This window comes from Lissotriton vulgaris, chromosome 2_1 (assembly GCF_964263255.1).
Source record: "Lissotriton vulgaris chromosome 2_1, aLisVul1.2, whole genome shotgun sequence".
NCBI classification, from domain to species: domain Eukaryota; kingdom Metazoa; phylum Chordata; class Amphibia; order Caudata; family Salamandridae; genus Lissotriton; species Lissotriton vulgaris.
Genome location: NC_141687.1, coordinates 1,483,605,608 through 1,483,629,594, shown reverse-complemented (window position 1 = coordinate 1,483,629,594; position 23,987 = coordinate 1,483,605,608). Strand labels below are relative to the sequence as shown.

Sequence of the window (23,987 nt, the reverse complement as noted above, 5' to 3'; positions counted from 1 at the left end):
AATATTGGTTATGTAGAGATGCATTCCTGAGTGCAGTTTGATTTCCTGCACTTGTCTCTTTACCCTTCTTACCATAACACACATTGTGAGTTGCTACTTCAATTTTAGAGGAAGGACATTGCAGAGCGCAGAGTAAGTAAGTTACCTAATCTAGTCATGCAGCAAGCTTACTGATTCATTTATCATGTACTTGTTTATCAATAAGTGTGAGCTTCATTTTGGTTTTGATGTGAAACCATAAAGGTAGAATTCATAATCATACAATCATCTGATAAACATTGCGATATATCCTAAATGCAATACACATAAAATTCTACAACAGATACTAAATGGAAAAACGCTTACAAGGTGATTGTTTCTTCTCTGCCAAACCCCCACATGTAGCTAATCACAAGAACATCTCATGGAAAAAAATCTCCCAGCTTCTTCCTTATGCATACGGTGTGCCAAATAGGAGTTATCTGCAACACAAACATAAGCTGATTGTAAAAAGAATTACTATGGTAGCTCTACCTTTACTAAATTCATACTTGTGCATTAGTGGTTAATAAAAAATTGACCTAGGAGCTTAATTTAACCTGTAAAGTAAAAAATTAAAAATAAATGCAGTCTACATTGTTCAGAGGTACCATCGCAAGGGCAGCTAGCTAATGGACTGGAAGAATCATGCTGACTTGGGAAGGTCACTAAACGATGGGCCATGTTACATCTCAGCCTAGTTAGCACAGACCTATGCTGTGGATTTAAAATTAGCTTCTGGTAATGTTGTAACCCATAGTTCATCTTGCTTAGACACTAATGTTGTGTACCCTTAGATGTCTTTTGTCCTCAAATAGCTGTGTAGAAACGGTGCTTCTAATTCCCCCATGCAAATCAAACTCAGACTCTTGGTCATTAAATAAGTTGAGTCTATCCAGTTTCGAGCAAATATTCTTTGCTTGAGACATATGCAAAGCTAACTCGAGTGAGGCATTCCTGAATAATTTGAGGTATGTCCCTTCGCCTCTCAGCAAATACTGTCTCCATGTTAATATAAAGTTTAAAGAGTAAAGGTGCAAGGACACACCGCTGCCTGTCCCTGTAAACATCTACCCCCTGTCAGTATGCAAGTCCTCAGTGCATTCACTGTTGAGACCATGACTTAATTTAGGATTGGATACACAGTCGGAGGCTCTTGACAGAGCTATGAAGGCTAGATAAATTACACCCTTTTTAGCCACTGTATATTTTGTGACAAGTAATTCAGAGTTCAAGCACTCTTCGAGAGTCCAATGCATATAAGAAGCCCATATTGGACTTCAGATAAAATTGAGACATTTACTGCCCACTGCTCCAACCTAGAAATATTCTGCCCAATATTTTGACACTGTTATCTAGCTGGCATATTGGATGATAGCAGCTGGGGCCGGCGCTATTAACTTTTTTGTAGGTGGGGAACAATTAGTACCTCTGACCAGGAGTCCAGATTTCCATTGTTACGCATAGTCCTCAAAACAGTTAACCAGCGGGGTCCCCGAAACTCTTACTCTTAAAACGATCAGATGGGATGTCATTTGGGCCGGGCGCTTTGCTATTGCTAAAAGCAGAAACACCAGACAAAACTTCATGTAATGGGGTCTGCAAGGGATCCGATTCATGAACAGAATTAATAGTACTAATGCCCAGATTATTCAAACCGTGCCGCATTTCAGGCGTATATTCCACTAAAATGGGCGAGCCAATCTTCGGCTGGGATTGAGGCACAGCGTTGGAGCGCCAGAAATGTCTAAAATACAGGTTATTAACTACCTGTCAAATGGCTTTACAAGCTGCTTTTTTTTATTTTCTTTTTTTAATATAGATTTTAATTTCTTCCACTAGAACTGCCCATGATTCATCTTTACTAATTTGTTTTAATGCTTGTCTGTATGGCTTCATTCGTGCTGCTATCTCCCTTTTTGAAGATGGAGTTGTTTACAATGCAACCTTCAGATGGGTCTCACCACTTAGGTTTTCTAACTGAACTATTAAAATGCAGTTTATTTGATAATTGCAGGTCCCAGTGCTGTGTTGTACAGCTGTTAACCTGACCATTTACACATAACTGCATGCCTCTCTTACCTTCCTCTCAACTTTTGGAGGCATTCCCTTGTCCCGGGGTTGTAACCAATAAATAGACGTTTCCAAGAGTTTCCATCGAGAGTTTACAGTATCAGACTATAGCTAGAGTGGGTGAAATTAAATTGATCTTAAATAGGTGCTTGATGCAAAGCCTGAGGTACTGTTCCCCTGACTTATGAAGTCGGAAGTACTTGAAAACAAATGACTCTGTGACTTGAGTCTGTCACTCTACATTTACACAAACAAATCTCCGATAAAAGTTTTGACCAGCGTTACATTTTTAAATCCAAATTCACTTCCACAGGTTGTATGACAGTTAAATTAGCATTTTAAGTCCAGTCCAACCATGTTTTGGGCAGATCCTTCTTAACATGTTTAGGTGCATGCCATTTTTTTTTGTTGGGTGACTATATTAGTACGGTTGAGATTGACATTAGGGGTGATCCCTTTATTGACACATTATGCTCATTTTCACCACAGAGTTTCATCTTGGTTTTGAATCTGCCTTCTCCGTACAAGTTATACATGCATAGTCTTTATCTTCAATTCGAACCTCTCCCATTCAATTTGCTGTGCCCTAGAACTCTTTGTTTAACAGATTGAATCTGAAAATGTCGATCCCTATTTCATTGTTCCTCAGATGCTTAATTCATTTATGAGTTATTATCCTAGGATTATGTTGCTAAGTGATAATATAATCTATTGTGTGAGGCACGATCCAAAACCTAAGAATTAAAACTGGTACAAAATAGTGTCTTGTAATGTTTGATCCTTCAAAGGCCACTGTAGAAAGGTGGAATCTGACTATATGGTTACCCCAACTTTTTTCCAGGTGTTTTGCTGGTTTTTTGACTTAGTTGGCCTGGGACCCTGCTATTCAGGGTCCCAGTCGATCTGCTTTCTCTATAAAATGGACTCCATGTACTTTAGGTACATATCAGATTAGTTACTGGGTCACTCCTCTTGTGAGCCCCTGTATAGTGTACCATAGGTACCCAGGGCATAGGTGCACCCTAGGCCTACCAGGGGTTGCAGCATGTATTTTGCCACCCCTGGTTTGCCTTTGAAACTGACACCACAGGTCTGTTCACACAGCCTGGGTAAGGTGGTGTTATCACCCCTTACTTAGATATAGTATACCTATATCTACCTTTATATATAGACACATATAGTGCCATACTAGCGCCAAGACGCCTGAGGGTATATGATGCGCTTTACAAATATCAAAAAATAAATAAATAAATAAATATACACCTTAAAGCCACTCCTATGGTAGGTCTTGACAATCCTGGAGGCAGAGTGCTTGGTTTTATGTGAGAGGTTGCCCTAGCATGAGCTGAGCCCCTCTGCAGCTTTCGGAACCATCTACTTATAGCTGTTCTATGATATAGCCATACCATATACTCTTAAGTGCATTATAATCCTCGTGGTTCATGCTAACTTTGGTTTGGCTTTATCAAAACATGTTGTGTAAGTATCAAACGCTTTAGAATACTATTCCCCCCCCCCCCCCCCCCTGCCAATTCTGGCGGCGGGGGTACCATTCCACCCTTCGAGAGGGAGACCACAACAAAACCGCCGCCGAGAGTCAGTTGCACTTACCTGTCACGGCCACAGAGGACATTGCCCACTTCGCCGCCACCGCCAAGAGTCAAGGAACACCGGACTCCGCGCCGCCGCTCCGGGAGACTGCAAATCCCGGCAGGCACCGCGGCGGCGCGTCAGAGTGACGCGGCAGCGCCCTGTGAGCGCAAAGTAAGTCGCTTAAAAGGAGGAGCACCCTGGCAGAGCGGGGGAGACCACAACAAAACCACCGCCGAGAGTCAGTTGCACTTACCTGTCACGGCCACAGAGGACATTGCCCACTTCGCCGCCACCGCCAAGAGTCAAGGAACACCGGACTCCGTGCCGCCGCTCCGGGAGACTGCAAATCCCGGCAGGCACCGCGGCGGCGCGTCAGAGTGACGTGGCAGCGCCCTGTGAGCGCAAAGTAAGTCGCTTAAAAGGAGGAGCACCCCCGCGTCGCGGGACGCGAGCGGGACGCCCGGGGCGAAGCCCGGGCAAAGGGCGGGCCCTCTTAGGCCCGAGGAGGCCCGAGGAGCCTGGCCTGGGCCAGACACCCTGCCCGGTTGCGAGTAGCCAAAGGACATCGAGACTGCATAACTGTAAGTTGGCTAAATCTTGCTGTAACCTACCATTGTGAGCCCCTGAGTTCTTGTTGTACTGAGATTGGTACCGGTAATTGGCCGTAAGCACTTCCTGCTTTATAGTGGGTTATTTATTGGGCTTGCCATGAACCACCCAGAGACCAGAAGCATGGCAGCTGCTGGGGCAAAGAAACTAACTGGTACCTTAGATGATTTTATAGTGCGCACAAATGCCCTCATTGATGAAGGGATCATACTAATGGATAGAAGGGTGTCCCAAGACTTAGCCATGGCAAAGCGTTCCTCTTTGGGCCATATTGCACAAGCTTGCACACCTAACAGTGTATCCGCCCCAAAAACACTCGTAATGGTACACAAGGACGGGGGCTGCGATTTACCAGCCTCCCAGGAAGGCCTGGGGGCAACCCCAAATCTCTCCTTATTGTTGGAAAATGGCCCGGCTGCAACCGAGAATGAAACTATAGCTAGTACCCTAAATGAAAGGGGGAGGAAGGAGGGGGCAATCCCTAAACAAAAGAGTATTAAACAAAAGCCCACTAAAACTACCACTCGAAAAGGGAAAAAAGCCCAGACTGGCAAAATCCATGACCCATCTCAGTTGGATCCGATTCCTTTGAATCCGAGTACCAACTTAGATGCTCACACCAATATTAATGATACCACGGGTGGGCCCCGGGCAAGTGTGGGCATAACACTAAGTCTGCCAGACGAAACTGTCTTGGATAGTAGCTTGGAGGGGATCTTGGAACTAAGTGGGGTAGTTGATAATCAAGCCGGAGGGAGCGAGGACAGTAGTAGCCTAGGCATGGTTAATAATAACATCTTTGCAATGCTAAAAATTCTCTTAGAACCTATTGAGGTTAGGCTACGATGTCTGGAAACAATACTGACTAACATCCATAAAGATATTAGTGCCCCTAGCTTCAATTTGAACAATAAAGTTCCACAAAAAAAACCAACTACGAATAGACCACCCACAGCTGCTAAAAGCGATGTTACCACTAATCTACCTCCAAAACCCACCACCAATCCACCTCCAAAACCCACCACTAATCCACCTCCAAAACCCATACCAACACCTAAAAACCCAACCACAACTGGCAAAGTAGCGCCTCCCACACAAACTCCCAAGGATAAAGTTAACGTAGAAAAGAGGGAGACACGCAGAAACATACATCTACCCCCAGAAGCCTCACCATATGTTGTGGTCCTTACTGGAGTCCCCCAACCTGATGATAAATCAAATGAAAATAATGGGGGACTTGTAAATAAAACAATACACTGGTTAAATGACAACTACCCTCTCCCCCCAGCCTTTAAAAGCAACATCCTTATGGTTGAAAGGACTCCTTGGGTGGGGTACAATAAAAAAAGGCCACACGGTGACTGCGTGGTGATAACATTTGAGAATCCCCGCACCGCTGAATTTATTACATCGAGGCCCCCAAGAAATTATGGTTTGTCCATTGTGGCTAGGCCATTATCCTACTTTTACCCTGAGGGTGAACAACCGGATAATAGGTGGAGTTGGACTAGGGATAAACGACACCATGGTGGTAATACTGGTCAGGCTTTTGATAATAACTACCACAATACACAGTGGAATGGGAGACATGAAGATGGTTGGAACACTGTGAAACACAAAGGGAGGCCTCCTTACTTTTATCCACAAGGTTATGACCCAGGATGGTCAGGCAATCTGCAATTTCCTCAGTTTTTCCCGTGTTCCAACCGGTTTGATTGCTTGGAAGCAGTGGATTGACTTTCCAAGATCAAGGAAGATGACCGGCTATCTACTAAACCTGTGGACCCGGGTCTTATAAGTTGTCTAGGGTCCGAGGAAACCCCAGAAATACAGGTGGGGGATGAGTCTATACAAGGGAGCCAGGTCAGAAAATTAGGGGATACTGTAGATATTTTACCTGTAGAAAAAGATTATTGTAAGGTACTCTTTTGGAACGTGGCTGGGTTAAAACAGAAGATTACCAATCCAACCTGGGATGAGGCCATTACTGACGTGGGAATATTAGCCCTTCAAGAAACTTGGGCCACCACGCCGATACATCTCAATGGCTACAAAACTTACTTTACCCCTGCGGTGGGTGGAGTACACGGAAGACCCAAGGGAGGGTTGATTGTATACATTTCTAATCTTCTAGTTTACGATAAAATTTCTTTTTCCCCTGGATCCAGTTACTATCAAAAAATAGTGATAGACACAAGGAAGGGTCCAAAGATGGTTCTTTTTAATTTTTACAATAACTGCCCAGGTAGCATGATTAAGGACGTACTTGATACACTAACTTCAGAAATGCAAGACGAACTTGATAAGAGCAAGAGGGCTGAAGTTATGTTGTTATGGGGGGGTGATTTTAATTGCACTCTCTGTAAAAAGGGCCAAAAGGGTATTTGCGGTTTAATGTTGGAACAAGATGTCAATTTGACGCATTTTGAACATACCCTACTAGGCGACTCATTAAATGAGATGATTTTTAATTTTAACTTTGGGTTTTCAAATGAGTTAGCACATCATACAACGACATTTGCCCCAACCTTTGTTGGGCGGGGTGCCTCATCTATTATTGATTTTAGTTTATGTACACTTAGCTCTGCGAGCAGATTGATTAGAGCAAACATCATGGACTTACCACTGAGTGATCATCTGCCACAGGTACTAAAAATGGAAAACCTATTTGCTGTAGTTGATACTAGAGAATCTCCGAACCAAAGGGTCCAGGACGTGAGGTTGGGTACCCAAAATGGATATAACCTTAAATGGAGCAGACTGGTCCCGGATGATTTCCTGTATAAAATACTGAGTAAATGCATGAGTAGTTTTTCGATCTGTTTAGATGAACACGCAGAGAGCTGTGAAATAATAACCCATTTTAATATCATCTCTAGTACAATCAAGGAAGCATTGTGGGTTGCCAGGAAAAAATCCCTAAAGTCCAATAGGAAATGGTTTGATAGGAAGTGCACTAGAGCCTTAACAAAGCTTAGACATGCAATTCATAAAAGACCATGGGATGTAATCCTAATTAGAATTGCAAGGAAGGATTATAATTTAGCATTGAAGGACAGGAAGGCCTCGATAAAAAGGGAGGCTTGGGACAACCTATGCGCTGCCTCAAAATCAAAGGATCCGGCTGCCTTTTGGAGGGTCATTAATACCCCCCTTTTACATGAACAAAAAGCACGCATGGAAATTGCCATTTCAGAAGAGGAGTGGGTGGCTCACTTTTCCTCCCTTTATAAGGTTGTGGAACGAACCCCTGAAACAGGCCAGGATGTGGGGTTGCTAAATTTAGATACATCCAGAACTCTGATTGTAACCCTTCCTGAAGTTATAGCAAGCTTGAAGGCGACTAAGGGGGGCAAGGCAGCAGGACCAGACGGTATACCAGCCGACCTCTATAAGGCTAACATCGAATTATGGGGGCCACTGTTAGTTCAGCTCTTCAATGCCGCTTTGGCAAACAGCCCAATTCCTACCTGGTTTACATCGGTAATAGTCCCAATCTTCAAGAAAGGGGATAGGCTAAGTTGTACTTGCTATAGGCCAATTTCCTTATTGGACTCTTCCATAAAAATTTTGGGGAGAGTGATTTTAGCTAAATTGCAAAGCTGGGCTGAGGATAATGGGGTGTTAAGCGATTTTTCAATTTGGGTTCCAAAAGGGTTTAGGGACCATAGAGCAAGGTTTGAATCTTTTCACCTTGCAACAGAAGTATATAAAGGTTAAAAAACAACGTCTATACCTCACATTTGTTGATTTATCATCAGCTTTTGACTGTGTGTCACACACTAAATTATGGTCAATTATGGCCGAAATGGGGGTAGACAATGCCATTATATGCTTTCTGAGAGAGCTATATTCCGGGGCCACTGCAAGTGTCAGATATGGGAATAATGGTGAATGCAGCAGACAATTCGGGATTGGTCGGGGTGTGCGCCAAGGGTGCGTCCTAGCCCCCTTCCTATTTTTGTTATATATAAATGGAATGGAGAAGCACCTCGTGCAGGAGGGCAGGGACATGCCTATGGTGAGAGGTAGGCCTGTCCCTGCACTGATGTACGCTGATGATGCTGTTCTGATGGCACGCACCCCAATGGCTTTACAAACTTTGGTTACAGCCTTTAACACTTTTATGCTTGGTTTAGATTTGAAAATCAATTGTTCTAAAACTTTGTCTATGTACTGTGGGTCCAGAACAAGCAAGCATTTGAAGCCAATTTTCATAAATTCCAATCCCCTAGAAAGGACCCCCACCTTCCCTTATCTGGGGATATTGTTCCATGAAAGTGGCTCATGGACTACAGCGATTCATGCTAGATCTTTGTTATTTTCTAAGACCATTATGGCCCTAAAATGCTTTATGAAAAAATTAGGTAAAAAACCCATAAAGGAGATTTTAACGGTTTATAATGCGACTTGTATATCTGTAGCCACCTATGGTGCAGGATTATGGGGTTACTCAAATATCAGTTCGATTCAAATCATGGAAAATAAGTTTTTATGCCACATTCTGTCCGTACCCCAAAGTACTGCAACGATGATATGCCATGCTGAATTGGGAACACCTTATGTTACTGACATTATTAAAATTCAGCCAATCCTCCTTTGGCATAGGGTTTGGACAAATGATGAATGTGTTGTTAACCGGGCTATTTTAAAGGACATTATAGCATTGGACAATATCAGTGACTTTAAATGGTTAGGCTACGTTAGAAACTTTCTTGAAAAAATAAGCTGCCCCCAGTACTTTGAGGACCCACAATCAATGGAATATATATCTAGAAGAGATTTGAAAAATTTGTGTATGGCGTACCTCAAGGAAAAGAGACATATAGAGGAGGCGAGAAAAAAGACTGTTTCTGTCCACCAGGACATTTTATGCGGAGAGAAACTGCAGCCATATCTTTCATTGTATATGTCCAATCATGAACGTTACCTTTTGACCCGATTTAGATTTAATATTGTTTTTAGGACATTCTCGTTCCCCGTGATGAATTGTTGGTCGAAGGATTTATGTCTCTGTCCATGTGATGATGTATCCCAACAATCCGATATACACATATTATTCTTTTGTAAATTTTATACCCTTCCTCGAAAGAAACTTATCATCCCTATCCTCAAAGATTTAAATGTATATAGATGCCGCCTAGCGTTCATAGAGTGCCAGAAAATGGAAACTGTTTTTATGGTAGCCTCAATTGCAGAATTTTCAAAATTAGTTTTTAAATGTCGCAAATCAATTCAAATGGATTGATTGCTTTTATGGTATACATGAACTTAATTTTGTTTTCTTTTCTTGTGATTTTTAAAAAAAGTTTACTTTACCTCTTGTAAATTGCACCTTTCATGCAACTTTTATGGTTATTTTGCCTTTTAACCGAATAAAGTATTTTTGAATCTTTGAATCTTGAGAGGGAAAAGACATGTAGTTACTGCTTTACCCGGTTAAAGTTAAACAGAGCCTCAGCACCTCAAAATGGATGCTGCTGCCACAGACACGAGTCTGACCTCCTGTTGCTGGACGAAACTCCGGCAGGGGAGGCCCGGACAATAGGTTTCCTGTCCAGGGAGGTACCAGCACCTCCCCAGACAGGGGTTTTGTGTTTTGGGGCAGGGAGGACTGCATTCAGTGAATGCATCTAGACACTGCCTGGGGCACACTAGGTGCTCCATCCATAGCCTGGTTCAACCAGTTGCTGGGGCACCCCAGCCCTGCTCTGGTGCGAAACTGGTCAAAGGGAAAGGGGTGTAACCACCCCCTTCTCAGTTCCACCCATAGGAGGGACCTAGTCAGGTAATCCAGCCCACATCCTTAGTATAAGTATAGGAGCTGTGTCCCCAGGACTTTAGATTATCCTGGACGAAGCTTTGAGAGACATATCTTGGACCTTCGACATTCCATTCTGACTGGAAGACGGAAGTCATCTCCCTTGTGGTCAAGGAGTGACCACCGTGTGCAAACAGGCACCAACAGCAACTTCGCTGGTCTGCAGTTTCAAGGCTCCTGTCGGAACCCGAAGACTCTGCGACTCAAGAACTGCACTGCCATACTTCTCTGACCCCGATCCACATCCACAGCAAAGCGGAGACCCGTGGCGGACACGAGAGACGTGGGACTGGACTTCTTGGACATCCTGCATTTTGCTACCTGCACTCCTTTCCTAAAGCCTCAGTAAGTTGTGCATTGGAGTATGAGAAGCCCCAGCCCTGAGTACCATTTGCACCAAAGCCCAGGCCCCCACACTCTGCGAGTGTCCCGTGGGCCCCGCCTTTGCGCTTGAGCTAGACGCGTCTTCCTGGTTCCTTGCCCGTTGGCTAGTGAGCCCCCTGAAGACGCCATCTTGAATTTATCTTGCTTTCCTGGTTACTCCAGGCTTGCCCCAGCTTCCCTGAAAAGGAGAAGCGCCACAGACCTTGCTGGTCTGCAACAGAGCCAATCTCGACATCCTGTGTGGGTTGCGGATGCCAATGCTTGTTTGGTCCAATCCGGATACCAACACTGCAGTCATCTAGATCCATCGTGGAACAGCTCGAATCCAGCACCTGGTCATTGTCGATGCCTCCTGGACCTCGTGGCTGAAGAGACAAACTCACCTTCTTCACCTTCAAGCACCCAACATCGCCTGGTTCCTTCCTGGTCACTGGCTAGTGACCCAGACTCTGTCCCCTCTGCTTTCAGGTTCTTCAAATCACCGATCCACCCTTTGATCCACCCGGACACTTTTCCTCTGGTCGCCTGCAGCACTTCTTTGCAGCTCTCCATAGAAAACGAGGATGAAACCCGACACAAAAAGACACCTACGCACCCGACTTTCCTGGGTGAGGTGACACGAGTACTCTGGTGCTCCTGTGGGTCTTGACTCTTGAAGTATCCTAGTTTAAAAGGGTTCTATCCTAGTCCATCCGGAAGTGTCCTTAAATTGTATATTTGTAACTTCTTTGTTTCTTATAGAAAGTCAATGGTAACCTGCGTCTGTGTTTAGACACTGCACCTGTCTCCCGTGGGCCTCCTACTTCCTAACCTTTGGTTTAGTGTAGCCCCGGGCCTGCTTTCAGAACACGTGGTACTTATACCACTTTCTTAGTATATGGTTTGTGAGGCCCCCTAGGGCATAACGTATACTGTGCAACTTATCATATATTAACTGTGTGACTTTTATTGTATTTTGACCTCTGACCGCATAAAGAGTGCAGAGGGGTTGTGTTTAGATTAAATACATATATATTTGATATATACCTTGTGTGATGTGTTTTCATTTAGCATTCAAGGGATTATATATGGTAAAACAACTTGCTTAACTCGCCTACTGAAGTCTTCGCCAGAAGACTGCTGGTTCATGCTACCACTAGGATAGCTTTCTATAAGGTTGACTTTACAACCACCATCAATAAGAGTCTATTAGACTGGTACAAGGTGCCCACTAGAACTAGTGGACATCATATGCCAGGCTAACTTCTCACAGCCACCACCCCACATGTAAAATTATTTTATCAGCACCCCTCCTCTCCAAAATAAACATACATGTTTATAATTATTCTATAAAATGTTTAGTACTGGTAGTTTTCGGGGATTTTAACTCACTCTCTTTCTCTCTAGGTGAAGGTAATTTGCATTAGTGATTTTCACTTTTTCACACTGGATATATACAAAGTAGAACATAGCAACCAAGCAAAACATTTTAATTGTTCATGGGGTATCTTGATACAGATTGGTGTTCATTCTTACAGTACATTTTTCCACGTTATTACACCCAGTGCGCAACTAGCCTCATTTAATCTGTGACCCCTCCAGCCAAACCTGGCTTTTTAGCCAAAAAGTACTTTGTATGTTGGAGTTTTTAAGCCCATCCTACTGTTAAATACAAAGCTTCAAGCCTCAAAATTCATCCTTTTCTGTCACTGTTTTCAGCATGTTTCTGTGTTCTCTTCAAGCGCATGTTAAAATCTCCTCTTGGCCAGTGTATGGCATATCCCCCAATACCAGTTAACTCCAGGCACCCCGTTTCAAGACCTTTGACCTATTGGGTTTATTAAAGCCTGCATTTGCAGTTATCGGAAAAGATTGATCAATAACGTTATGCAACAGAGAGTACTGTATCTGTCGCGCTTTCAGTTCCCCTTGTGAGACCTAAAGTACTTCATTGATTGTTAAGTACCTACTCCTTGGGTATAATTATATAGTTCTCTCCGGCCCTGATCCAGGTCTCTGGGAAGCTGGTGAAAATTGGAAAACATCAGTTGCCTTTTGGCTGTGTGGCTGAAAGCGTGTTTATAGATAGGTCTAGGTAGAGGCAAACAATTGGGTGCAGTGAGTGAAGACTGGAGGCAGAGTAGAAATCTGTGTAGAGCTTCCGTAGCGCCTAAGATTGTGTGTTGTGGCGAGCGTAAGAGCTAGACATTGAGGATTTTACCATGTTTGTTATAGAGGTTGAACTTTTGATGGTGTTGGTTAATATACAGTTAGGATCACCTTAGTAAACTACCTCTTGCGAGAGAATCTAGGACCGCCCAGCACTTTTGTAGCCGGACACCCGACGCTGTGTGCTTCAAAGGATATTTTTCTTGGACAGCTCACCACGGCAAGGCCTTTGCTGCAGGGCTGCCCTCGCTCGTCCCATCTGCCGAGGCTTTGAACTTGCATGGCAGCAACATTCTGACTGTCGGCGGTGGGCTTTTTATGCCCCATGTAAGTCCACCGGCCTTGTCCAGACATTACCCTACTAGGGTTGTTGAGGCTAGGACCCCATGGGTGTACCCAAGGTTCGTAAAAATCTGTCCTAGTGCTCATGATGTTGAAGGCAATTTTTGGCACCTTTTGCCGACTTGATTAATCCTGGTTTCTTTAGGATTGGCTTGCTGTAAGGTTAGTTGTGGGATTTCTTTGGACGATAGTGTTTCATTAACTGCATGTGTAACATTTGAAAGTGATCTAGTGGTTGGCCCTCGTGGTTCAGAAGTGGCTCACTTGGCTGTATTTATTTTTTATTTTTATGTTCATCAGCATAATTGCACACTTTTTGGGAGGGAATTACATGTTCCTGGGTGTGGAGTGGTTATCTGAATTGAGCAGAAAAATTCCCTTTCTCCTAAGCGAAGTATTAATTTAAAATGATAGATTTACTGAAATTACAATGATTTTTGTATTTCTTCCTCTTACCTTTTCATTACATTGTTGCAGAAAAACACATTGTGTTCTCCATTGCCAAACACCGTATTGTGTCCAGTCCACTTTTAAGCATATGCCAATCCATCAGTAGTTAATCCGCCCTGCCTCATTCTCCGCATCCCCATCCCATTTAATTCAGTCTTCTTTCTTGCCAACCAGTGTTTTTGTGTGGGCAGCTTCTAAACTCCAGTCTGGTTTTGCACTGTCTTCGTTTGTAAAGGCAACAGTCCAGCTCGCCTCAGAAAGTTGTGCTGGCGGGAGGCTGCATGTTAATGTGCTTTTCCATATTAACCTGTACTAGCGTCTTTCATGCAACAAAATGTGGCATTCAACAGTTGAAATACAACGCTCCGCAAAATTGCTGCCTACTCCCTTGACTCCATGCTGCAATAAGTCGGAACATTGGGAGCGGGAAAGGCTTTGTTGCTGGCTGTGAGAACAGTTTGGAGGCAATTGGCGTACTACTCAGGTTGCTAACATACACCAGATAATCGGACTTGATATTTTCATAAAGTAATTCTACAGCCTTCGAAAATTAATAAATACCACACACCAGAAATGTTTTGTGTTAAAAATGTATACAGGTATGAAATTTTGCATAGAATCACTCAGGATATACAGAGAACAAATGATAAACACCAATGTGAGATAAGTATGTAATGTCACAGTTTCTTCATCCGATTATCTTTCCTTAATGAACTTTCCAGACGTAAATAGCAGCAAAGGGAAGAAAATGCAAAAACGAGGCGGTGGTGGAGGATTTGGCTACCAGAAATCTAACAGTGTTCACAAATCAAAGATCTTCAAACACATCAATAAGAACACATCAGACCGAAGACAGTTCACCCGTTGATGAACCATTCTCTGGCCGTGTTGTAAAATTTAAAAAAAGAAAAACTCAGCGGAAATTTTGTGTACACATTCTTGCTGGCTTATTTGCATTTTAGCCGAAATGTGAAATAAACTGTACATACTCTTTTTGAAAAGTAAAGTCAAAATTATGTTCTGATGGAAGTGCTAGTTTCGTGTACGCAGCAAGTGTTGCTTTGGAATTCTGATGAAAGACAACTAGGGGTCCAGAAGGAGAAGGATGACTTGATCCAGCTGTAAAATATGCAACTTTTACTTCGATTTCGTGCCTGCGCCTCTGTCCCGGTCTTTTAAACCGTTCCTTTGCACTTGTTTTCTGCATTCACAAGCAATCCAACTTGCCGTTCTTTTACACTTTTCAACGATCGGCACCTCTATCTGTATATTTCTTCGCTAGAGCCATTTAGAAATAATTGAATTATTTTATTGAATTGTGTTTTCCAGAATTGTAAATACTTCAAAATGCAGCTTTCCCGTGTCGTTGGTTTATGCTGAAAGTATTTAGACAATCGTATTAAAGGCACGTTAATATAAAGTGTTAATCAGAACATAAAGTCCTGTCCCGCATATGGTTTTTTTTTAACATCCCGAGTGTCTCTAAATATCACGTGAAGTTGGAATGCAACTATTAAAATAAATAAATAATTGTATCTCACTCTTATACTCTTAATGGCAACTGTATGGCAGCCGGTAGTTCGAATTGACCGGTATAAGTAAAAGGTGTACACTTAAACTGGGCAGGAAAAAAGTGGTCCTTTCCTGTAACTTTAATGGAACTATTCAGCCGCAATACTTCGCCAGTGCGGTGTTCCTTTAGGAATAAGGAAAAAGGAAATGCTAATACGTGAATTGCACACACGCGTAAGTAGTTCTGAATAGTACTCCTGCTGCGAGCATCGGCAGACCTCAAACTGATTTTTGTCTGTAATGCTACAACAGTTAAGGGCCACTGGAGGGAGATGTTGCTTGATAATACGTTTTAATCCGATCCGTAGTAAAACAGCACATTTATGTGTACTGAAATTACACAAAGGAGTTTAACATTGACAAACCCTCAGTAGCACGACCAGCAAACTTTTAGTTTAATGTCATTACATTTGTGTTCATCGACAAACTTTTTTTTAAATGTAGATTACGTTATTTGAAGAGTAAATGTATCAGAAGTAGACACGAAATGCAGCTGTGAATGCAGCATTATCAAACGTTCATCAAGGTTAAAAGTGTAATGTGTGCGGCAAGAAAAGGCAAATGATGCAGTACTGTATTATGAGGCACATTGTTTGCCCAAACAAGTCCTTTTTTTCACATGGCAGTACTAAGAAATACTAGCAAAGATTGCACCTTATTAGTAGCAATTTAACAGCCAAATACAGAAATAAGCTACTGAAAGATAACCTGTTTCCCTTTGCGAAGGGCTTTTGCTACGCCCAACCCCATCACCACGTTTTAGTAACTTTTGATCTGTTTGAGCTAGAAACAAAATTGTTCTTGTTATAATCTGCATATTACACTGCAGGTGGTGGTTTATGTGGCAACGTGGCAAATCTATAATTATCTGGAAAGTGCTGCAGTTGTAGAATTCCCTAATTCTAGTGGCCCTGTAGAAAATAAAACAAAGAATACCCATTAGGAATAGCTAACGAGACAGTACCTAGTGCAGGCGTTTAAAAAAAAGTCTATTAAAAGTACACTTTACCAAACTCCGCATCCTTACATTAATTCTGAAAAAGAATTGTTGTGATGCTTCAAATGACTCCAGAAATAAGATCACCCTAGACCCCTCCTTTAACTCTGGTACAGAGGTACCGCCATGTCCCCATTAACAAATCTGGGATGGTTGTTTTTACCATAAAGTATTTGAACAGTTTTGTCAAATCGAACACATGGGCACCTTAGTCCTTATACACCCTACCAACTTGGTTTACATGCAGATGTCCTTTCAGGTTAGTTGAGAAGGTAGAAGGGAGGAGGTCAAAAGGGTCTTATTCAAAGGCCTGATCGTCCGGATCCCAGGGATTTTCGGAATAATGGCCAAGCAGAAAGAGTAAAGGAGTGAAATCCATGGATAGCGTTGGAGATGGCCTGGAGGAGGTGGCACTAGGCTGTATTTAAATTTCTCATTTATAAGTTAGAGCACTCTTTCCGCCCCCCTTTGTCAGAAGCCCCAAAGAAGGCAGAGAAATGCAGGGTCATTTTTTTGTGGGGGTGGGGGGGAGGGGTTGTTTTAAAAGGCCATCACTACAATTAGTGCAGCAGGTGCATTGGCAGTGGGACAATGGTGTGAGGGGCCGCTGCACTCCAATAATGGGTGTGGTACTAGCACAAAGGGGTGGGGTGTTATTTTCCTTGTTAGCATCAGGGTCCAGATAGCAAGTAACCGAGTGCCCCCCCCCCCCCCCTTGTTTTGTTTCTCGACACAAAAGGGGCAGTCTGCATTGGATCATGGGCCTAACAATAATGGAAGTGGGGGGGAGAGATAAGCCTCACTGGTGCTACAGATGCAGTGGTTATCAGGACTTAGGGGTGTGAGGGCCCAAGTAAACCCCTATTATGGCTGCTTTACTCATTCCTTTCTTGCATTAGGGCTCAGTGCACTCTTGCTGTGACAGTTGTTTTCGGAATTGGACCAATGGCCCAAGAGATTGGGTAATTGGAGGAGAAGAGAAACCTTAGCATTGGGCTTCAAGGAGATGGCAGAAAGGAGGATGGGAGGAGGACTTTAATAAGGGGCAGAGGAGGCTTCCTGCTTTGCAAGGCAGTAGGTCTCATTAGTGATGCAAGCAGAGTGGCACTGGGACCCAGGAGCATGAAGGGCCCACTGCATCACATTTAAGACTGCCTTATACATCTGAAAGAGTCAGTAGGTGGCATCCTGCGGCTCCGTTTCCTCCACTGGCGTAGGCAACGCCTAGATGTCACGGAGAGTTTTTAGGCGCCACCCTTGCGCGCTGACGTCAGTTCTTTCTTTTTCCGCGCCAGTAAGCGCAGATCCGGATTGAGCACGTACCTTGGTCACTTTTTGACTGCTATTTTGAGACTTGTCTCCCTATCTTTTCTCCTGGTGCACGTAGGGATGCCCGCCTTCAAGTCTTGTGGGGCCTGTTGCCGAAATATGTCTGTTGCGGACCCCCACAATGTTTGCCTCTACTGTCTGGAGACCGATCACAACTGCTGTGACTGTCTTGCCATGGCCCCAAAGGCCTTGCGGGAGCGGCTCTGGAAGTTTTTGGATGTCCTGCATTCGTCACGTTGCCCCTCTGGGTCTAGGGGCAGTTCCCAAGACCGCTCGCGAGACCGGAGCCGCCGCTCCTCGGATTCAGAGTCTTCACCTTCAGATTCGGGTAAGCGTCTCCATAAAAAGAAGACGAAGAAGTGTGTTCGCTCTCCAATGCCCCCCCCCCCCCCGTCGCTCCTCGAAGGGGGACAGGTACCTCGCCTTGCCCCTGCGGCTCCTCTGGAGCCTTGGTGTCCCGTGGCCTACCCGCCATACCCGGGTCTGTCAGCGACTCCCCCAACAGATGCAAGAGTTCCTTGCTGCTATGGACTGCCTTTACAGGGCTCGGGCTCCCGCAGGCGCGCCTTTGGGCCCGCGGTCCTGTGTCAAGATCCTGTTGGCCTGGCGGCTCCATCCCCGGTGCTACAGGATCGTGCGCCGCTGGCTTTGGCCCCAGTGCCACAAGGTGCGGCTTTGCGGTCTCGGCCCCGCCCTCTGCTCCACCCCCGGCGCCGCACTGGGTGGCGTTTATCCTGCCCCGGTTCCAGGACCATTTTGTTCCGGCCTTGGATCCACAGTGGGAAGCGGCTATGGCCCGGCCCCGGCCGGCGCCGTTCCCGACGCCCTTCAACCCTTCTCCGGCTCTGCCTCTGCGACCGTTCCCCTCTTTGGCAGAGGCCTACGACGACTGGGACTGGTCCGAGGACCCTCTTGCCCGGCAATGTGACTCCAAGCAAGATTGGGTAGAGGACCTGGAAGACTCGGGCAAACTGCTTCTTCTGACCTGGGGTTTGCCTCTTCTCCGCCTTCTATGGAGGAGGGTGCTTCCTACACCGTGGCGCCCTCTCGGGCTGCGGAGGCTCTGAATCTCTACCTCCCTACAGTGGACCTCAAAACCAATCTACGGAGGTGCTCCAGAGGGCATCTACATCGTCGGAGCCACTGCTTCCTTTCAATGAGGCCCTCACCGAAGTCCTCTTGGGCACTTGGTTGCAGCCGGCTATGGGGGCGCCGGTGGATATAAAGGTCGCCAGGCGCCAGCGCCTGGTGATCCCGCCTTCCTGATCACTGATCGCCTGGTCATTCGGGCCTCGCCATCGCAGAGTGCCTTTCCCACGGCTCTGCCAGATAAGGACTCTAAAAGGCTGGAACAATTTGGTAAGAGGTTGTTCTCCTCGGACAGCTTAGGGCTGCCGTCGGTTAACACCGCCTGCTTGTTGGGCTGTTACTCCCACGCAGTGTGAGATTCAATTGCTCATGGCTTGCCTGAGTGTTCTGAGGAGGTCCAGGCTGCCGTTTACCAAGCTATTGCTGAGGGTAAGGATGTAGCTAAGTTTGCCATCAGGTGTGGTTTGGACACCGCTGATTCATTGGGCATTAGAATGTCCACGACTGGCGTTGCGGTGCTACGCCTGTTTGCGTTAGACCAGGTTTTTGCTTGATGTCCAGGGCTCGCTCATGGACATGCCCTTTGATGGCTCCCGACTCTTTGGCGACCCTGGAGACTGGATGGTAGCGTTGGACTTGCAGGACTCATATTGTCAGATCCCCGTCCTGCCGGCCCACCCTCGTTACCTGCGGTTCATGGTAGGCCAGTAGCATTTTCAGTTTACAGTGCTCCCCTTCGGCCTTACCAGCGCCCCTCAGGTGTTCATGAAAGTGATGGCGGTGTCGCAGGTCAGGGGTATCAGTCGTCCCCTACCTAGAAGACTGGTTGAAGGCGGCCTCGCCCCGAGCAGTCGTCACCCACCTTCAGACTACAGCCGACCTCCTGCATTTGCTGGAGTTCTCCAACGTGCCGAAGTTGTACATGAGTCCCTCTCAGAAGCTCCCCTTCATCGGAGCGGTTCTGGATTGAACGCAGTTTCGGGTCTATCCTCCCGAGCAGCGAGTCTGGGATATTTGGGCTATGATTCCGATCTTTCAGCCTCTATCCCCGCTTTGTCAGGATGACCCTCCGGCTCCTGGACCTGATGGCCTCCTGCATCCTGCTAGTGCAACATGCCAGGTAGGCATATGCGGGCTCTGCAGTGGGACCTGAAGTTCCAGTGGGCACAGCATCAGGGCAACCTGTCCGATCATGTCCAGATCTCGTAGGGCACTGCACGACACTTGCAGTGGTGGCTCACGAATCGCGATTGGGTCAATGGCAGATCCCTCTCCCTTCCCCAACCGGAGCACACAGTATTGACGGATGCGTTTATCCTGGGATGGGGAGTTTACCTGGGAGAGGTGGAGATCAGAGGCCTGTGGTCTCCAGCGGAGTCCCGGCTCCATATCCACCTTCTGGAGCGGAGGGCAATCTGACTTGCACTAAAAGCATTCCTTCCCTCTGTCCGGGGAAGTGTAGTGTTGGTGTTCACGGACTTAACCACTGCTATGTGCTATTGCAACAAACAAGGCAAGGTGGGGTCCTGGACCCTGTGTCAGTTGGCTCTGCGCCTCTGGACATGGCTGGAACATCAAGACATTACCTTGGTGATTCAACACATGGCAGGTTTTCTGAATGCCAGGGCGGACTAACTCAGCCGCCGGTGCTTGATGGATCACAAATGGTGTCTGAACTCTGATGTGGCGCAAGGTCTCTTTCAGCAGTGGGGAGAGCCTTGGTTACATCTATTCGCCACAGAAAAAAACGCACAATGTCATCAGTTCTGTGTGTTGGAATATCCAAGGCAGCACTCTTGCGGAGATGCTTTTCGTCTCGAGTGGAGCTGTGGTCTGTTGTACGCTTTTCCGCTATACCACTTCTGCCCAGAGTGCTGAAGAAGATCGGGCGCGACCGGGCCCAAGTCATTCTTGTGGCTCCGGAGTGGCCCGAAGAGTATGGTATCCCGAACTATTCAGTATGAGCATCGATCCCTCGATCCGTCTGTCTCTTCGGGAGGATCTTTTGTTGCAGCAGCAGGGGACGGAACTATCAAAGGTTATCTTTCTGCCATTTCCGCCTTCCTGATCAGCTTCTCTTTTTAAGTTCCTGGTTGTTAACCGTTTCCTCAAAGGCATTACACACACACGTTTCCTCCTGTGCCTTTCATAGTGCCTCAATGGGACCTAAATCTTGTCTTGATATTTCTGATGTGCGCTCCTTTTGAGCCCCTTCATAACGGTCCTTTACGTCTTCTTACTCTGACTGCTTTCCTGGTAGCTATCACTTCTGCCAGAAGAGTGAGTGATCTATAGGCTCTTTCTTCTAAACTACCTTTCTTTTCTATTCATCCAACAAGGTGGTTTTAAGGACCCGTCCTTCTTTCTTGCCAAAGGTTATCAAGCCCTTCCACATCGGGCAGACCATTACTTTGCCCTCCTTCTTTATGCATCCTTCCAGGGAAGAGGAGAGGCTCCACCATCTGAACCCAAAACGTGCGCTTGCTTTCTATCTGCAGCGTACACAACATTTCCAGATGGATGATCAGTTCTTTGTTGGCTACGTGGGTGCCAAAAAAGGTCGGGCTGGGCACAAACTGACTATTTCCCGGTGGGTCGTTCTGTGCATCAAAGCATGTTACTCCTTGTCCAAGAAGGAGCCTCCTGTGGGGCTGTGTACTCATTCGAGCAGGGCAACTGCAGCAACTACTGCCTTGGGACGCGGCGTTCCCTTGCAGGACATTTGTCAGGCAGCTATGTGGGCCTCGCAGCACACACTTACCAAGCATTACTGCCTTGACGGTCCAGTCTGAAGAGACTGCTTCTTTGGCCGTTCTGTTCTCCGTGACTTTCTGGTGTAATCTTGTTTGCAGATCCACCACCAGGGTTGGTATTGCTGGGGTATCTAGTCTAAGGTAAGGAATCTATCATGAACATCTCTTTCAGATGCACAAGTTACTACTTGTGTAACGATATATCTGTAAGCGACATTAGTTAGTGATAGATTCCTTACCACCATGTTCATCCTCCCTTTTCTGCGAACTGATTACTAGGGTTAAGGTCATCCCCTTTTAGGGCCCTAGTTTTTTGCACCAATGGTCAGGATCTTACATGGCTCTGAGTTTCTGGCGCCGAAAGTCGTGTACAGAACTGACGTCTGCGGGCATGGGTGGCGCACAAGTACTCTCTGTGACGTCATCTCGGTGGTGACGACGCCAGTGACGGACACTGAGCCGTAGGACGCCACCTACTGACATGCAAGAGTACTGGTAAGCAAAACTTTCCAGATCCAGTATGATGCCTGGGGATATTCTAAGGTAAGGAATCTATCACCAACTAATGTCTCTTACAGATATATCGTTACACAAGTAGTAACTTGTGCTTTACTATAAGACACAGTGAGAGCATTCGGGATGAGGTGGGCCCCACGTGGATGCTCATTTTCACTGAAAGAGACAATCTGTTAGAAGAACAGAGTGATGGCCAGATGTGGTCGGAAAGGGGTGAAAGTGGCAGAGGGGGACATCCTACTATTCAGGGTTGCAGCTATCATTATTGCATAAGGTGCAGTTGCAGTCGGACCTAAAAGCATGAGGACCTCAAATAATGAGTAGTGTTTTTTGTCTAGTTCAATTTTTTTAATGTTTGCTTTTTTTTATACCGTTCACATTTAGTGTGAGGCATGAGCTACTGAAAAGGTGCCTCTGATATTATCTCATAAGCCCCGCCCCATGCTCAGCCCTAACCTTCCCAAATACCCAAGACTTTCCATGAGGTTTTGGAAGTGGGCCCAACGTCAAAATATTTTGGATGGAGGCGGTGACTCAGAGCAAAAAAGTTTGACCAGCTTTGCCTAAGACTGTAGTGTAGGCGTGGGGAGCACAGTCCCTAGCAACACAAAAATAAAAAGGGGGGGGGGGTTGATCAGGAGGAGAAGGGTGATTCCCACCCTGGATTTTTTTTAAAACATTTAACAATGTAGAAAGATGATACACGTGTAAAGCGTTTTGTTATTATTTTTGATAATATTATTTTACTTATTTTGTGGAAATGGTGCATTTGTAAGCACAATTGCCCAATGTGTTTGGTCAAAACTGGATGGAGCTTAAACAATGTTGCAGAAGATTTTGAGGCATGCTGTCCCTCAGTGGTATTCTAGGGACCTCTGTGGCAATTGCAATTACTCTTTTTGGTGAACATTTAAACTGCGAAATTTGTGAAAAGAAATATGATTAAATCTATGTTTTAAAGTAGGTTTTGGGCTACTCACAGGGTCTTTAGAGGCAAAGTAGAACCAAACAGTGTGTTTTGAAGCACTGTGCACCAGGAACATTGGTATAATCTAGACAGACTGAAAGACAAAGAATTCAAGAAATATTAATGGCATGCCCCATGGGATTTTGAGAAAAAAAAGATATGGCGAATACTACATTAAACAATGACCCTTGACAAAAAGCATCTATGAAAATGAATGGTATTTGAGGTGGATCTGGAAAGCGTGCCTCTGTGCAGTGGCTTAACATTAGCTCCCGCAATGCGGGGTGGCCTCCTGCACTTTGCATTGGGGTCTGTCCCTTGGTTTGAGAACTCCTGACTAGGGCTGAGCATTGGGATGGGGGCTATATGTACTTTGCAGGCCCCCGCCACCCCCTCAAGTTTCATTATGCCACTGCACCTAAATCCCGTCTGGGCAGGACTAGAACAAGTATTTTAGAAATGATTGCCACCTAGAACTTGTGTGATATATGGAGGGAGCAAAATCCGATATTAAGAATTAAATGTTTTTCTCAAGACCGCACAGGCTATACTCTCGTAGCTTAGATAGAACATCTGCTTAATTCGGCTCATTCTGTGATCAAGCTAAAATGGGCAGGCAAACTCTGTCCTAATTTCAACCCACGCCGCTCTTTCTTCCCTTAGTATACTCCAAGATTGATCTGATCATATCTAGCACTTACGCCTCTTTGTGCAGAAATTTCTCTTGTTAAATCAAGGAACAGCTCATATCTTTGTGCTCTGGTATACAGTGAAGGCCTATATTAGGGGATCTCTCAATCGTTTTTTTTCCACAGAATTCTAAACTAGATAAGTGAAGAGAAGGTCCTTAGAGGTCAGCTGAATAGCTTAATTCAAATTCATATGGCCTGTTCAGCAGCTGCCCGAGTGATGCACCTGTAAATTATGGGCCTGTGATGCCATACCTCTGCTCACCTGGGTATTATTTTGGCACCTACCATCAAACAATGCTATGAACTTAATTATACTAGCAGCTACTACAGATTAGGGTACTGCTGTAGAAATGGATGCATTTACCGAGCTCCTTATTAGGCATATTAAAGTAATTAAAATGAGTATTCTGCCCAGAATTTTTTTTTTCGTGCATTGACCCTTTTTTCCATGTAGGTATTTTGAAATGCTAGATTCTGCAGTCCCCAAATTTATATGAAGGGGAAGAAAGAGTGAAGTTCTTTGAAAAGCTTAGAATTCCCAAAAGGGAAGGCGGTTAGGCACTTCCTGATTGGCACTCCATTACTAGGCCAGTATGGCCAGTTGCATTTGTTTGATGTACGAGCCCAGAGAACT

The 23,987-nt window shown here is 45.2% G+C and overlaps 1 protein-coding gene across 1 annotated transcript in view; it reads left to right on the top strand.

Moving 5' to 3' along the window:
* Positions 1-14,978, top strand: part of DDX18 (DEAD-box helicase 18) — a 111,065-nt gene extending 96,087 nt beyond the window's left edge. Inside the window, exon 14 of the mRNA XM_086957359.1 lies at positions 14,161-14,978. Coding sequence (XP_086813485.1) covers positions 14,161-14,306 — 146 coding nt within the window. The 3' untranslated portion in view covers positions 14,307-14,978. The remainder of the gene's footprint in view (positions 1-14,160) is intronic.
* The last annotated feature ends 9,009 nt before the right edge of the window (positions 14,979-23,987 follow it).